The sequence below is a fragment of the Camellia sinensis genome, chromosome 6, assembly GCF_055761805.1.
Source record: "Camellia sinensis isolate YWXY chromosome 6, ASM5576180v1, whole genome shotgun sequence".
In the NCBI taxonomy this organism is placed as follows: Eukaryota; Viridiplantae; Streptophyta; class Magnoliopsida; order Ericales; family Theaceae; genus Camellia; species Camellia sinensis.
The window spans coordinates 100,499,710-100,514,008 of NC_138966.1; the positions used below are offsets into that span (position 1 = coordinate 100,499,710).

General features: G+C 39.2%; 1 protein-coding gene across 1 annotated transcript; it reads left to right on the top strand.

The window, feature by feature from the left end:
* Nucleotides 1-1,955: 1,955 nt before the first annotated feature.
* On the top strand, nucleotides 1,956-13,133 carry LOC114315450 (uncharacterized). The gene is given in 4 exon segments (XM_082876273.1): nucleotides 1,956-3,057; nucleotides 3,059-3,754; nucleotides 9,280-9,854; nucleotides 12,693-13,133. Coding segments are annotated over 4 exon segments (2,766 nt in total). The 5' UTR covers nucleotides 1,956-1,957; the 3' UTR covers nucleotides 13,088-13,133.
* The last annotated feature ends 1,166 nt before the right edge of the window (nucleotides 13,134-14,299 follow it).

Genomic DNA, 14,299 nt, shown 5'->3' on the forward strand with positions numbered 1-14,299 from the left:
TATACACGATTTCCTAGTTCATAGCATTAGAATTCTGTGCAATAATTTTTATTAATTTTAATTAATAATTAAAAGGTGATTTAAACCCCCATACAAAATCAACTAGATGCTTTTAGAGCATTTTTGAAGTTTAAAGGAGAAATATCAAATCCGTGAGGATTTGAAATAATAATTATAAATTAATAAAAATTTTTAGGAATTTTTTTTAAGATATTAAGATTTTATAAGATAAATGACATACAATATTTTTATAGTAGTAAAGGTCTCTCAACATTTCTACAGAAAAAATTCGACTCAGAGAAATTTTTTCTGACTCAGAGAAATTTCGCCCCTGCTCAGAATTTTTTTAATTTTCACAGAGAAATTTCTTTGATTTCACAGAGAAATTTCAAAATTTCTCTAAGTCGGGACCGAAATTTCTCTGAGTCGAATTTTCTCTGTGAAAATGTTGAGGGACCTTAGCTAATAAAAAACAAACATCTTGAACCTTTCCTACTACACAAAGTTGAAGAGAGATGTTTCACTATTTTTTTCATATTTTTATAAATATTAATAATTAAAATTGTAAAATTTTCCACGAATATTCAAATTTTTTTTTACTTACATACACTGGGAAGCAATTACCCAAGTTTAAACCACCCTTAAACCATCATTACAAAATTAGTACACCAAAATTATTACAGACAATTCTATATTGTTCGTACATACATACATACATACATATATATATATATATATATATATCATATAGCAAAAATTTGCAACATGCACTCCTAAAAAAGGTACACATAGTAAAAAAGTTAGAATTTTTTAGGATACTTTGTGGTAAAATTATGAACAATGAGTTTATGGCGTGTACCCTAAAGTTAAGAATGACAAAAATAATGACACCCTTTTGTCAGGAAAATTCTATAATATACACCAAAAAAAAGGGGTGTACCATATGCCCCACAACTACGACTTTTGTGATTCTTGATTATGACTAATCATGATGTTTGTTATAACTTGATTATGATTTATTATAGTGTTAGTTATGACTTACTTATGATTTATTGTGACTGTTATTTTAATTATGAGATCGAAGAAGTTTTTGTTATGCCTCAAGTAGTGCTTAGTTATGACCTATTTTGACTATGACCCATTGTTTTTCATTTAGTGATGATAGAAAAGTGATTTAACTGTGACATTTGTGGTATTAATACCATAAATTATCATAACTCGCATATGTGGTGTGTATTATAAAAGGACCTTTTTGTTATGATATGTTGCGGTAAGAAAATTTATGACTTCGTGGCGAGAAAACCTAAAATACCCCTCACTTGTTTTCTACTACTATTTTAGAAGTGTTTTCTACTACTATTTTAAAAGTGTGGACATCCTTACTTGTTTTCTACTTTTTCATATTCCCAAAATACCTTTCTTAATGTGTTGTCCCGGAAAGGACATATAGTAACAATCACAGGCACCATGAAGTAACAGGCACTAAGACTTCTGAATTTTTGTGAATAGTCACTTTACGGTTTTCAAAGAATTTCATATAATAATAATAATAATAATAATAATAATCATAATCATATTTGAAATTCTTAAAAAAAAATCTAATTTAATTCACAATATATGTTAATTGTTAATTTGTTACACACTTAATTATAGTAGTAGATATAATATCCAATTGCCTTATCACATTATTATAATTGAATTTATAAATACAAAATTATTGATCTCCAGCATTTTTCATATAATGAAACATTACCTTATAGTTCAGTTTATCAAACATTCAAATCTAAATTTAAATATAAACTTGATGGAATAATTTATATTTTAATTTTTTAATTTTCTCCTCTTTTTTATTTTTCTCACTTACTTTATTTACACGGTGCCACCGGCATACACTCGTATATATATATAGGTGCTGAAGTTCAGTATACACCTAACAACCAACCAAAGTAACAAGGTGATGGTGTCCTCTCTCACAAAATCTCTCATCATTCTATGTCTCCATCTTCATTTCCACATCTTCTTCGTGTTCTTCATTGTCCACTCTGCCTCCAACAACACCACTGAACAAAATAATCAAGAAGCTACAACACTACTCAAATGGAAAACCATCCTCCATAGCACTCACCCCATTTCACCTCTCCTCTCCTGGAAACCATCTAATTCCAATTCTTCATCATCTTCTTCTTCACCGGGTCAATGGGATGGAATCACCTGCAACAACCATGGAAGTGTCATAGACATAAACCTCAAGAGCTCTAGCCTAACAGGTAATCTCCAAAGCCTTGACTTCTCATCATTTCCACACCTTCTTGGACTTAATCTCCAAAACAACTCACTCCACGGAACCATTCCATCCTCCATAGCCAACCTTTCCAAGCTCACTTACCTTTCTCTGGGTCGAAACCAACTCCACGGTCCAGTCCCCGATTCGATCGGACTCATCGGTAACTTGAATGTTCTTCGTCTCTTTGGAAACTATCTCTCTGGAACAATCCCACCCTCCATTGGCAACTCGACAAAGCTCACTTACTTGAGATTGCATTACAATGAGCTATCTGGCTCTGTACCTTCAGAGATTGGAAAGCTAAGTAATCTTTATCTTCTGACTTTGTTTGAAAACAAACTCAGTGGGTCTCTTCCTTTATCAATGAACAATCTTACCCAATTGAAGAGACTTTTTGTGGGTGAAAACAATTTCAGTGGCTATCTACCTCAAGAGATTTGCCATGGTGGGTCATTTGAAAAGTTGACTGCTGCTAACAACCATTTTGTGGGTTCAATCCCAAAATCCTTGAAAAATTGTTCCAAATTGATGAGACTTAGGCTTGAAAAGAACCAATTAGCGGGTAACATATCAGAGGATTTTGGGGTGTACCCAAATTTGGAGTACATTGATTTGAGCTATAATGAGTTCTATGGGGAGCTTTCTTGGAATTGGGGGTTCTTTGGAAACTTGACAAAGTTAAGCATCTCTAACACTCAAGTTTCTGGGAAGATACCAGCTGAGCTTGCTGAAGCACATCGAATTGAAGAGCTTGATCTCTCTTCCAATCATCTAATTGAGTTCATTGCGTGTACTTGTGTTGGATGATAACAAACTTTCAGGCGGTATTCCAGTAGAAATTGGGATGCTAATGAATCTGGAAAAACTCGATTTGAGTGGAACCAATTTAAGTGGTGTAGTTGTGGCACAACTTGGGAATTACTTGAAGCTAAGGGAGTTGAATTTGAGCAACAATAGATTTAGGGGAAGTATTCCCTCAGAGATTGGGAATTTGGGTTCTCTTGAAAGTCTTGATCTTAGCCATAACTCACTTGTGGGAGAGATACAGCCACATATTGGAGAAATGCTCCGATTGGAAAGGTTGGATCTCTCCTACAACAAGCTCTCTGGTTCGATCCCATCCACTTTCAATCGATTGCTAAGCTTGATGTATGTTGATTTGTCCTACAATCAGTTGGAGGGTCCTATTCCTAATACTAGAGCGTTTCGCGAGGCTCCAATGGAGGCATTTCGCAACAACAAGAACTTGTGTGGAAATGCTCGGGGTTTGAATAGTTGCCCCTCTAAGATAAGGAACAATGTCAATGGGAATAGTAAGAGGATAGTGTTGATTCTAATCATAGTAATTCCTTTATTGGGCTCTCTTTGTACTTTTATTGTCGTTGTTAAAGTTTTCTTTTTTTGTCGTGGGAGAGTAAGGAGTGAAGAAAACAAGTTTGGGAAAGAACAAGTGAAGAATTTATTTACGATGTTAGTGTATATTAGTGTATCATTATGTAGTGCATTATCATGTTAGTGTAGCATTATGTTAGTGCATTATGTTAGTGTAGCATTATCATGTTAGTGTAGCATTATGTTAGTGCATTATGTTAGTGTAGCATTATGTTAGTGCATTATGTTAGTGTAGCATTATGTTATTGTTCATAGGCATCCAAGGCATCCTCTATAAATAGAGTGCCTTCTTTGTGTAATAGACATGTACAATTCATAGAAACAATTGTGCCTCTCTCTCTCTCTCTCTCTCTATTCGCTCATCTCTATCTTCTCTCACTTTCTCCAATTATTATTTCATGGTATCAGAGCACAGTGTTACATTTCTGGCAATTTGCGATTTTGGTGTTTAGTCCCATCCACAGCGGCACTACATCAAACCACTCGGAATTTCCTCACGATTCCAACGGCACCAAGCCCGGCCTCAAAAAACCTTTCACGCGCCCACACGCGCCGCCAGTGTCCACTGCGCGTCATCATTTCCGCCACCACTCTCACACGCGCCCGCACGCGCCATCCGTTGTTTCTCCCTTCCGACACGTGCCTACACGCGCCCACACGACCCGCGGCTGACGTCAGCCCTGCCTCTCCCGTACGCCGCGCCTGCTACTGTGCGCCTCTCGTGCGCCGTTTCACTACTGTGCACCCGCGTGCGCCGAATCCGCTACCGTGCACCGCGTCTGCGCCTGCCGCTACCGTGCACCGCCGCTTCCTGCTAACGTGTTCCTTCCTGCACTCTGCTAACGTGCGCCGCTGACATATTTGCTGACATCATCTCTGTCCAGCATACCTTTCCTGGCTATTTTCGACCTTCCGGACTCACTGGTACACTCTGTTTTACCTAATTTTGCTCCTACAGGTCTATCATATTACTTTAAACCCTATTCAACTAGTATTATGGATCGTCATGATGCCTCCCATCCTATTTCCGTTATTTTGAATGGTTCAAACTATGTTCTGTGGGCCCAAGCCATGTCCTCCTTCCTAAAAGGGAAGAAGCTCTGGCGAATTGTTACCGGGGATGTGACTAAACCGGTGAAAGACAGTGACACTAATGAAACCACTGTTCCTACTGCTACATTTGAAGACCGACTTGAGGAATGGGACAGTAAGAATTACCAAATCATTACCTGGTTTCGTAATACCTCTGTTACATCTATCAGTCTTCAGTTTGGTCGCTTTCAGCTTGACTCTGTAACTACTCCTGCAAAAGACATCTGGGATTTCTTGAAAGAACGATACCAGACTACTGGTCTTGCCCACCAATATCAACTTCAGAACCAACTTCATCGCATGCGCCAAGAATCCACTCAGTCCATTAATGACTTCCTTTCTCAAATGTACTCTGTTTGGGATCAGCTTGCTCTTTCAGAACCAACTTGGCATACCCCTGAAGATGCTGTTTTATTTACTATCTATCGCAACCAGCAAAGGTTGGTGCATTTTCTTATGGCTCTTACTTCCTCCTTTGAGCCCGTACGTGCCTCTCTGCTTCATCGCCATCCATTGCCCACTCTTGAACAAGCAATTTCTGAGTTGCTATCAGAGGAGACGCGTCTCGGTACTCTTCAAACTCATCATGTGGACTCTGTTCTGGCCACTCCTCCGTACCGGCCATCATTTACCCAACGGACCACTGCTTGCCTCTATTGTCAGAATCGGGGTCTTCCTTCAACCCATCTCCTGGTCAATTGCCCCGTCAGATCCTGCCGCTACTGCAACAAACTTGGTCCTGGTCATCTGCAACAGGATTGTTTTCGCAATCCATCCCGATCATCGTCCAATAGCCACTCCTCTCGCGGTGGCTCTGCCCGGGGAAGCTTTCATCGTTCCGGGAATCAGTCTCATCACACTGCTACTACTGCTTCTAGGAATCAGCCTCATCCCACTGCTGCTGCTGCTTCCGGGAATCATTCTCCCCACACTGATGCTGTCACCTCTGCGGGGTTCTCTGAGTCGTCTGCTCCGTCTACCCCTCGCTTTTCTCCAACGGATGTAGAGGCCATGCTCAAACAACTTCTCTCCCCATCTGGTACACCTCCTCCTACTGCTTTGTCTGTAATCCCAGGTAACTCTTCTTGGTATTTTGACTCTGCTTGTTGTAATCATATGACCTCCAGTTCTACTATCTTTTCTTCCTTCTCTTCATCTCCTCATATTCCCTCAATACATACTGCTGATGGTTCCCTCATGTCTGTCCGTCATGTTGGTACTGTTTCCACCTCTTCTTTATCTATCCCTCAAGTTTATCATATCCCTGCTCTTACCTTAAACCTTATTTCCATTGGTCAATTATGTGAACTTGGTCTAACTGTCACATTTTCTGCTACTGATTGTTTGGTACAGGACCCTCAGACGGGGCAGACTATTGGGATCGGCCGTAAGCATGGACGTCTCTATGAACTCATTCACCTTCATGTTCCTGCCTCTCCTCCGATTGCTGCTCCTACATCTACTTCCTCATTATCTCCCTTTCATCTTTGGCATTGTCGTTTAGGGCATATTTCTGTTAATCGCTTACGGTCTTTGGTTTCTAGTGGACAGTTGGGTCATGTAATTCCGGATAATTTCGATTGTATCCCCTGTCAACTTGCCAAACAACCTGCTTTATCATTTAATAAAAGTACTTCAGTTTCCCTTGCACCTTTTGATCTTATCCATTCCGATATTTGGGGGCCCTCCCCTACTACTACTATGGGGGGATCCCGCTATTTTGTTGTCTTTATTGATGATTTTTCCCGGTTTACTTGGCTTTTTCTCATGAAAACTAGGTCTGAACTTAAACACATTTATTATAGATTTGCCCAAATGGTCCACACCCAATTTTCCAAAACCATCAAAATTTTTCGCTCTGACAATGCTATGGAATATCGGGATTCTGATTTCCTTTCCTTTCTTCAGCATCATGGTACACTGCCTCATCGTTCTTGTGCTGGCACGTCCCAGCAAAATGGCCGTGCTGAACGGAAACATAGGCATATTCTTGACACTACTCGCGCCCTTCTTCTCTCTTCTTCCTGCCCTGAAAACTTTTGGGGGGAAGCTGCCCTCACTGCTGTTTACACTATCAACTGTGCTCCTTCTCCTGTCATCCATAATCAAACTCCCTTTGAACGTCTGCATGGCACTCCCCCTCCTTACGCTAATCTCCGGGTTTTTGGCTCTGCCTGCTTTGTTCTACTTCAATCCCATGAACACACCAAGCTTGAACCTCGTTCTCGTCTTTGTTGCTTTCTTGGGTATGGAATTGAACATAAAGGCTTTCGCTGTTGGGATCCTCTCTCTAAACGTCTTCGTATCTCCCGCCATGTCGTTTTCTGGGAGCACCAAATGTTTTCCTCGCTATCCTCTTTTCACTTACCCGCACTCTCCACTACTGTCCTGTTTACTAATCCTTCTGTCGATCTTTTCTCTGCTGATTTTGATACAGGTTCCTCCTCTATCGAGACGCCCTTGCTCACTCCTGATCCTGTCCAGCCTGCTCTCCCTGAAGGTCTACCTCTTATTGCCACACCTCCTTCTCCACCGGTTCTTCCTCCCACCGATCCTCCTACGGGTCGACCACGCCGGGTCACTCAACCTCCTATCCATCTTCGTGATTATATTGTTGGATCTGCTGCCTTCTCTACTTATGAACCTACCTCCTATCGTGAGGCTTGTACTAATCCTCTTTGGCAGCAAGCTATGACCGATGAACTACAGGCCTTGGACAAAGCTCATACTTGGGATCTTGTTGATCTTCCTCCTGGCAAGACTGCCATTGGCTGCAAATGGGTTTACAAAATCAAAACACATTCTGATGGCTCTATTGAACGCTACAAAGCTCGTCTTGTTGCCAAGGGTTTCAACCAGGAATATGGTATTGATTATGAGGAGACATTCTCTCCTGTTGCTCGGCTAACCTCTGTTCGCAGTTTACTTGCTGTTGCCGCTGCTCGCCACTGGGGGCTCTTTCAGATGGATGTCAAAAATGCTTTCCTCAATGGTCATCTTATTGAGGAGGTCTACATGCAACCTCCACCTGGGTCCACTTTTCCCCCTCATCAGGTTTGCAAACTACAGCGTGCTCTCTATGGCCTCAAGCAAGCACCTCGTGCTTGGTTTGCTACGTTCAGTTCTACCATTCATGATTTTGGGTTCACCTCTAGCTCCTATGACTCTGCTCTTTTTATCCGGACTACTTCTCATGGTACCACTCTTCTTCTTCTGTATGTGGATGATATGATTATCACTGGTAATGATGAAGCTGGTATTCTCCACCTCAAACAGTTTCTCCACCACCAGTTTGAGATGAAGGACCTTGGTACTCTTAACTACTTCTTAGGCCTTGAAGTCTCTCATGATTCTACTGGTTCCTATTTGTCCCAGGCCAAATATGCATCCGATCTTCTGGCTCGTGCTGGTCTGACTGATTGCAAAACTACCTCTACTCCAGTTGATCCTCAGATTCGTCTCACTCCTCTCGATGGGACTCTTCTCTCTGATGCTACTCTTTATCGCCAACTCGTCGGCAGCCTTGTCTATCTCACAGTAACTCGTCCTGACATTGCCTATGCTGTTCACATTGTCAGTCAGTACATGTCGGCTCCTCGCACTCCCCACTATACTGCTCTACTCCGCATCCTTCGCTACCTCAAAGGCACTCTGTTCCATGGTCTTCACTTCTCTGCTTCCTCCTCTCTTGAACTGCGTGCCTTTTCCGATGCTGATTGGGCTGGGGATCCTACGGATCGACGCTCCACCACGGGATTCTGCTTCTTCTTAGGGGACTCTCTTCTTGCTTGGCGTAGCAAAAAACAATCCCTCACTGCCCGCTCTAGCACCGAAGCTGAATACCGAGCTCTTGCTGATACTACTCAGGAACTTCTCTGGCTTCGCTGGCTCCTTGCTGATATGGGTGTTTCTTCTTCTGATCCTACCCCTCTCTATTGTGACAATCAGAGTGCCATTCAGATTGCTCACAATGATGTTTTTCATGATCGCACCAAACATATTGAGATTGATTGTCATTTCATTCGCCAGCATGTTACCTGTGGTACTGTTCGTCTTCTCCCTATCGCTTCCGTCGATCAACCCGCTGATATCTTCACTAAGGCTCATCCTCCTGGCCGCTTCAATGATCTTGTTTCCAAACTCAACTTGGTTGATGCTTCCCCTCCTTGAGTTTGCGGGGGGATGTTAGTGTATATTAGTGTATCATTATGTAGTGCATTATCATGTTAGTGTAGCATTATGTTAGTGCATTATGTTAGTGTAGCATTATCATGTTAGTGTAGCATTATGTTAGTGCATTATGTTAGTGTAGCATTATGTTAGTGCATTATGTTAGTGTAGCATTATGTTATTGTTCATAGGCATCCAAGGCATCCTCTATAAATAGAGTGCCTTCTTTGTGTAATAGACATGTACAATTCATAGAAACAATTGTGCCTCTCTCTCTCTCTCTCTCTCTATTCGCTCATCTCTATCTTCTCTCACTTTCTCCAATTATTATTTCATACGATATGGAGCAATGATGGTAAAATGGCGTATGAAAACATAGTCGAAGCGACAGAAGATTTCGACGCCAAACATTGCATTGGAGAGGGAGCGACCGGGCGTGTTTATAAAGCTGAATTGAAAACTGGTCAAGTGGTTGCCGTGAAAAAACTTCACTTGTCTCAAGATAGCGAGGCAACGAACACAAGAGATTTTACTTCGGAGATTCACGCACTTACAGAGATAAGACATCGAAACATCGTGAGGCTACATGGTTATTGTTTTCACGCACGAAATTCGTTTTTGGTTTATGAGTTCTTGGAGCGGGGAAGCTTGGGGGCATTATTGAGAAACGAAATAGAAGCCGCGCAGTTTGAATGGATTAAGAGAGTGAATGTTATTAAAGGCGTGGCCAACGCGTTGTCCTACATGCACCATGACTGTTCACCTCCGTTGATCCATCGAGACATATCGAGCAAAAACATTTTGTTAGATTTGGAATATGAGGCTCACATCTCAGACTTTGGCACGGCTAGGTTGTTGAAGCCTGACTCATCTAATTGGACCGCATTCGCAGGAACCTTTGGATATGCTGCTCCAGGTACCATTTTATTAACCAAACAAAATTCATTCTGACCCGATTCGATTCACCTTTCTGATAGAATTTTGATTCTCATCTAGTTTTGCTATCAATTTCCTAATGATACAATTTTGGACGGATAAACTTCTTTGAATTTCTTTCCTCTTTGGTTGTTTTTAAAACACTAAGGGTCTGTTTGGTTGTTTTTAATTTTTTTGTGATAGTTTTTAATTTTTTGTAAATATAAACTGAAAACTGAAAACAAAAACGTTACCAAATAGACCCTTACGCTGTGTTTGGTCGGAGGATTTGAGGAGGAATTTGGAAAGGGAAAGAGAAAAGTTAGGTGAAATGTGAATAAAATATACCTACATTTCATCTAGTTTCACACACATTTTCCCTTTCCCTTTCCATTTCCAAATCCCTTCCCAAATCTCCCAACCAAACACAGCATTAGTGTTTTGATTTTCGTGATGACTTTTGTGGATTTTATCAATTTTGACATCTAATTATTTATTTATTTATTTATTTTTTTAAGGGTAAATTAAAATTTCTAAATTGTACAACAATAAAATTCAAACTTGATCTCGCCAGGGTTATTCAATTTAATCTAATCCCAGAGACGTATTACTTGGCATTATTATTGTTATTTTAAGGGTAAATTACACTTACCTCTCTAAGGTTTCTGACAAATATAAGAATCTCCCTTATGGTTTCAATAATTACAGAAGTCTCTCATACTTTAACTGACAATATCAAGATTTCCTAATTTTTTGACTGTCGTTTATATAACTAACAGAAGATATTGATGTCATCAAAGATAAATACTGAAATACTCATAATATCCTCAAGTGTCTTGAACCCATCAATCTCTTATTTCTCTTCCTCCTCTGTTCATCTTTCCTTCTTCCACGTTTCTTATCCACATTTCCCCTATTACAAACCCACACTATAGAATAGCCACCACCCACAACTTTTGATAACCACTCAATCATTTATTCATACATTTAGCACGTGACCTAAGCCACCACCCACAACTTACAATAACCACCATTCCCAACAAATTTTAGATAATAGTTATAAAAAAAAAAATGCCAATTTTAGATGGCAAAGCATCATTAACTTTACCCATTTGCTTCAGACCCAAACCACCATTTAACAAGATGAATCTTCCTCTTCTCATCAGAACCTCCCCCAAAAAATGTATTATTACAATGATCAATTGCCTTATTAATTGATTCTGGAATAAGAGTAGTTTGCATAGTGTAAACTAAAGTAGAAGAAGTAACAAATTTTAATCCATACAAATCAAATACAGAACATAAAATAGGCCACACACCACCAAATAATTTTCCCAAACAAAATCAAAATCAATCAATCAAACGAATTATATTAGCAAAGCAGAACTAGTTGGAAATTGAAACCTCTTGTTTGGACTCCCAAAACTGAGGGAATTGGTAGAGTGAGTAAAAGGCAAGCTTAATCTCATCCCTTACCATCTCTTACACCAATATAGTAGCACAATCCCTTTCTACCTTTGAAACCACCGTCGTTGTGTTTACCTCAGCCATAATCTCTTTTTCCACTATTTAAACCATACCCGCCATCACCTTTGTGGGTTTGATTTGGAACCATATCCACCATCACCTCTATGGGTTTGATTTGGATCTGTGCAATTTAGAACTATACTCTACAGTGGTTGTTTGATTGCAGAAAAATGAGAAACAAGTGTCAGTGGTAGTTTGGTTGCAGAGTTTGTTTGGGGAGGGTAGGTTAGGTTGGGTGTGGTGAGGGTTGTTGGTTGTCATTATGAGAGAATAAGAGGGGTCCGATCTCATCATCTGTGGTCTCCTTGTCGAGTCGTCATCGGAGACCAAGAAGAGAGGCACCATTGGGTTGGGTTGGGTTGGGTTGGGTTGGTTTGGTGGCTTTGGGTTAAAAAAGTAAAAAGGCATTACTTTGTAGGGTATTTTTATCTTTTCACGCTTAAATTAAAGGGTATTATGGTCATTTTGTATAGGCAAGTAATGTTGTTTGTGCAAAATTGACGGGAGCTTCTATATATACACACCAAACACCCTCAATACACACACTTAATGAAGGAGGTGTGTAGGAAGTGTAGTGAGGAGAGATGTGTAGATAGTGGATGTTGTGTGTGTAAATAGAAGCTCCCAAAATTGACGAATTGGGAGAATCTTGATATTGCCAGTTAAAGTAGGGGAGGTTTCTGTAATTATTGATATCACAGGGGAGGTCCTTAAATTTATCAGAAGCCTCAGGGGAAATAAATGTAATTTACCCTTATTTAATGTGTCGAAGTTACAAAATTAGATAAATTTAACTGATTTTTTCTTTTAATTTTGGTCTATTTTTGTAGGTTCATCAAGACTATATGATTCTGGAAATTTTTTTTTTTTTTTGAAGAAAAGAGAAGTCGATCTTTAAATATTTTTAATTTTAGGTTGTTTAATAAAATGGATCGTAAAAGTGAAATTTTTTGATAGTTTTTAAAAAATCATTAAAGACAACAAAAGGCAAGTTAAAAAAAAAAAGAAAAAAGAAAAAAAAGAAAAAGAGTGTGTATCACTTAATGTTATACCCAATATATATTCCAAATAAGGAACCTTGCAATTAGCAAGATTGGATTTAGTGATATGTAATTTTTATTACAGAATCAGGCTAGGGAAGAAATTCAATGTGTGCAAACTTAGTACTAATGTTGCAACTATGAATTTAATAAGAAAGTAAATCAATACTTCTACCCAAGCACCTACAATGTAGGATAATATAATTTGATAATTGATATAGAGGATTTAAATTTTTATTATTATTATTATTATTATTATTTTTTGGTGGCAGAACTTGCTTACACAATGGAAGTGAACGAGAAATGTGATGTTTACAGCTTTGGGGTGGTAACATTGGAAGTGATCTTGGGAAGCCATCCGGGCGCTTTCATCTCATTCCTATCATCATCGTCATCATCATCATCATTGTCATTGTCATTGTCATCATCATTTGCCGATCACATATTGTTGAAGGATGTAGTGGATCAACACCTCTCGCCTCCTATGGATGAATTTGCAGGAGAAGTGATCACAGCTATGAAGCTTGCATTTGAATGCTTGAGCTCCAGTCCACAATCTCGGCCAACCATGCAACATGTTTCAAAGAAGCTATCAACTAAGAATCCACCTCTGTCCAAGCCTTTCCTTTCAGTGACACTAGGGCAATTGTTTAATCTACAATACTGAAATTATGGCTACTTCAATTTTTAGGAATTATTAAAATTATTGTTGAGAGAGTTCTCTATTTTTTTTTTAATTTTTATTATTCTGGTTATCTTTAAATTCAACAGAATTATTAAAAAGTTGTTATAATTTGTTGCTATTGATTCTACTTTCTACATGACGCATTTCTAGCTGATTTTTCTGTTGGCAAAAATAATTATTTTTTGGTAACTTTAATGCAATATTAAAGTGGATGCCAATCCTCAATTGAGGTAGAGTAAAGTGGGCTTAGATTCTTTGTAGTGAGATTTTTATACTACAAAAAGAATGACAAAAAACCATTAAGATTTGAATGAGAAATTGACTCATTAAGTTGGCCTCATGAAAAAAATGTTGGGAAAGGTGTAAAACCTTTTATCCCACATTGATTGTAGATGAGAGCATTGATAGGTATTTAATTCCCATTTTTTGCCTTAGGGTGTGAGCCCTTTGGGGCATCCATATTTTCTGAAGGAAGGGAGTTATGGATGCTTCAAGGATGGACTTGGGTCAACACTATTGTCATGACCCAAACCCGCCCCTAAAAGTTTGGGTCATAACTGGCTGATAATTTCTTGATTACCTTCGGCGCCAAACAAACATACAGAGTAATTATAGTAATAGGGCCAAAAACGGAATTATACAACAAAAGAATGAGTGCATTGAGCTGTGCCAATATGAGTAAAATATAACACAATCACATCATTTGCATGCCCATGCAAAAAGAATATAAGTATCAAAGGAACTTTGTACATATTGTTTACAAACCCAAGACCATAATAGCAAAAACAAAATAAAGTCAAGGTATGATGTGAGTCAAAGACAAAACTCCATCTCGGAGGCATGACTCAATTAGGTCACAAAAATAGCTCCTAAAGCTGACTCCAGGGGTGTGCTCCATGCTGCGGATCACCTACATGTGCATATATAATATTAGGTGAGCGAAGCTCAATGAGTAATAATATAATAAAGCAGTGCAAATGGGTAATTATAAGGTTCTTAGAATATTCATAATCATACAAACAGAATGGCCTTAGGCCCCATTTGTTTTGGGGTGTAAAGGATGGAATGAGATTAGGATGGAGGTGGGGCTATTTAGTGTTGTGTTTGTTTGTAGAGTTGAGGAAGTGATTAGGATGGAGGACGGGATTAAGATGGAGGTTGTAAGGGGGATTGAGATGGAGGAGGTGGAGGTGG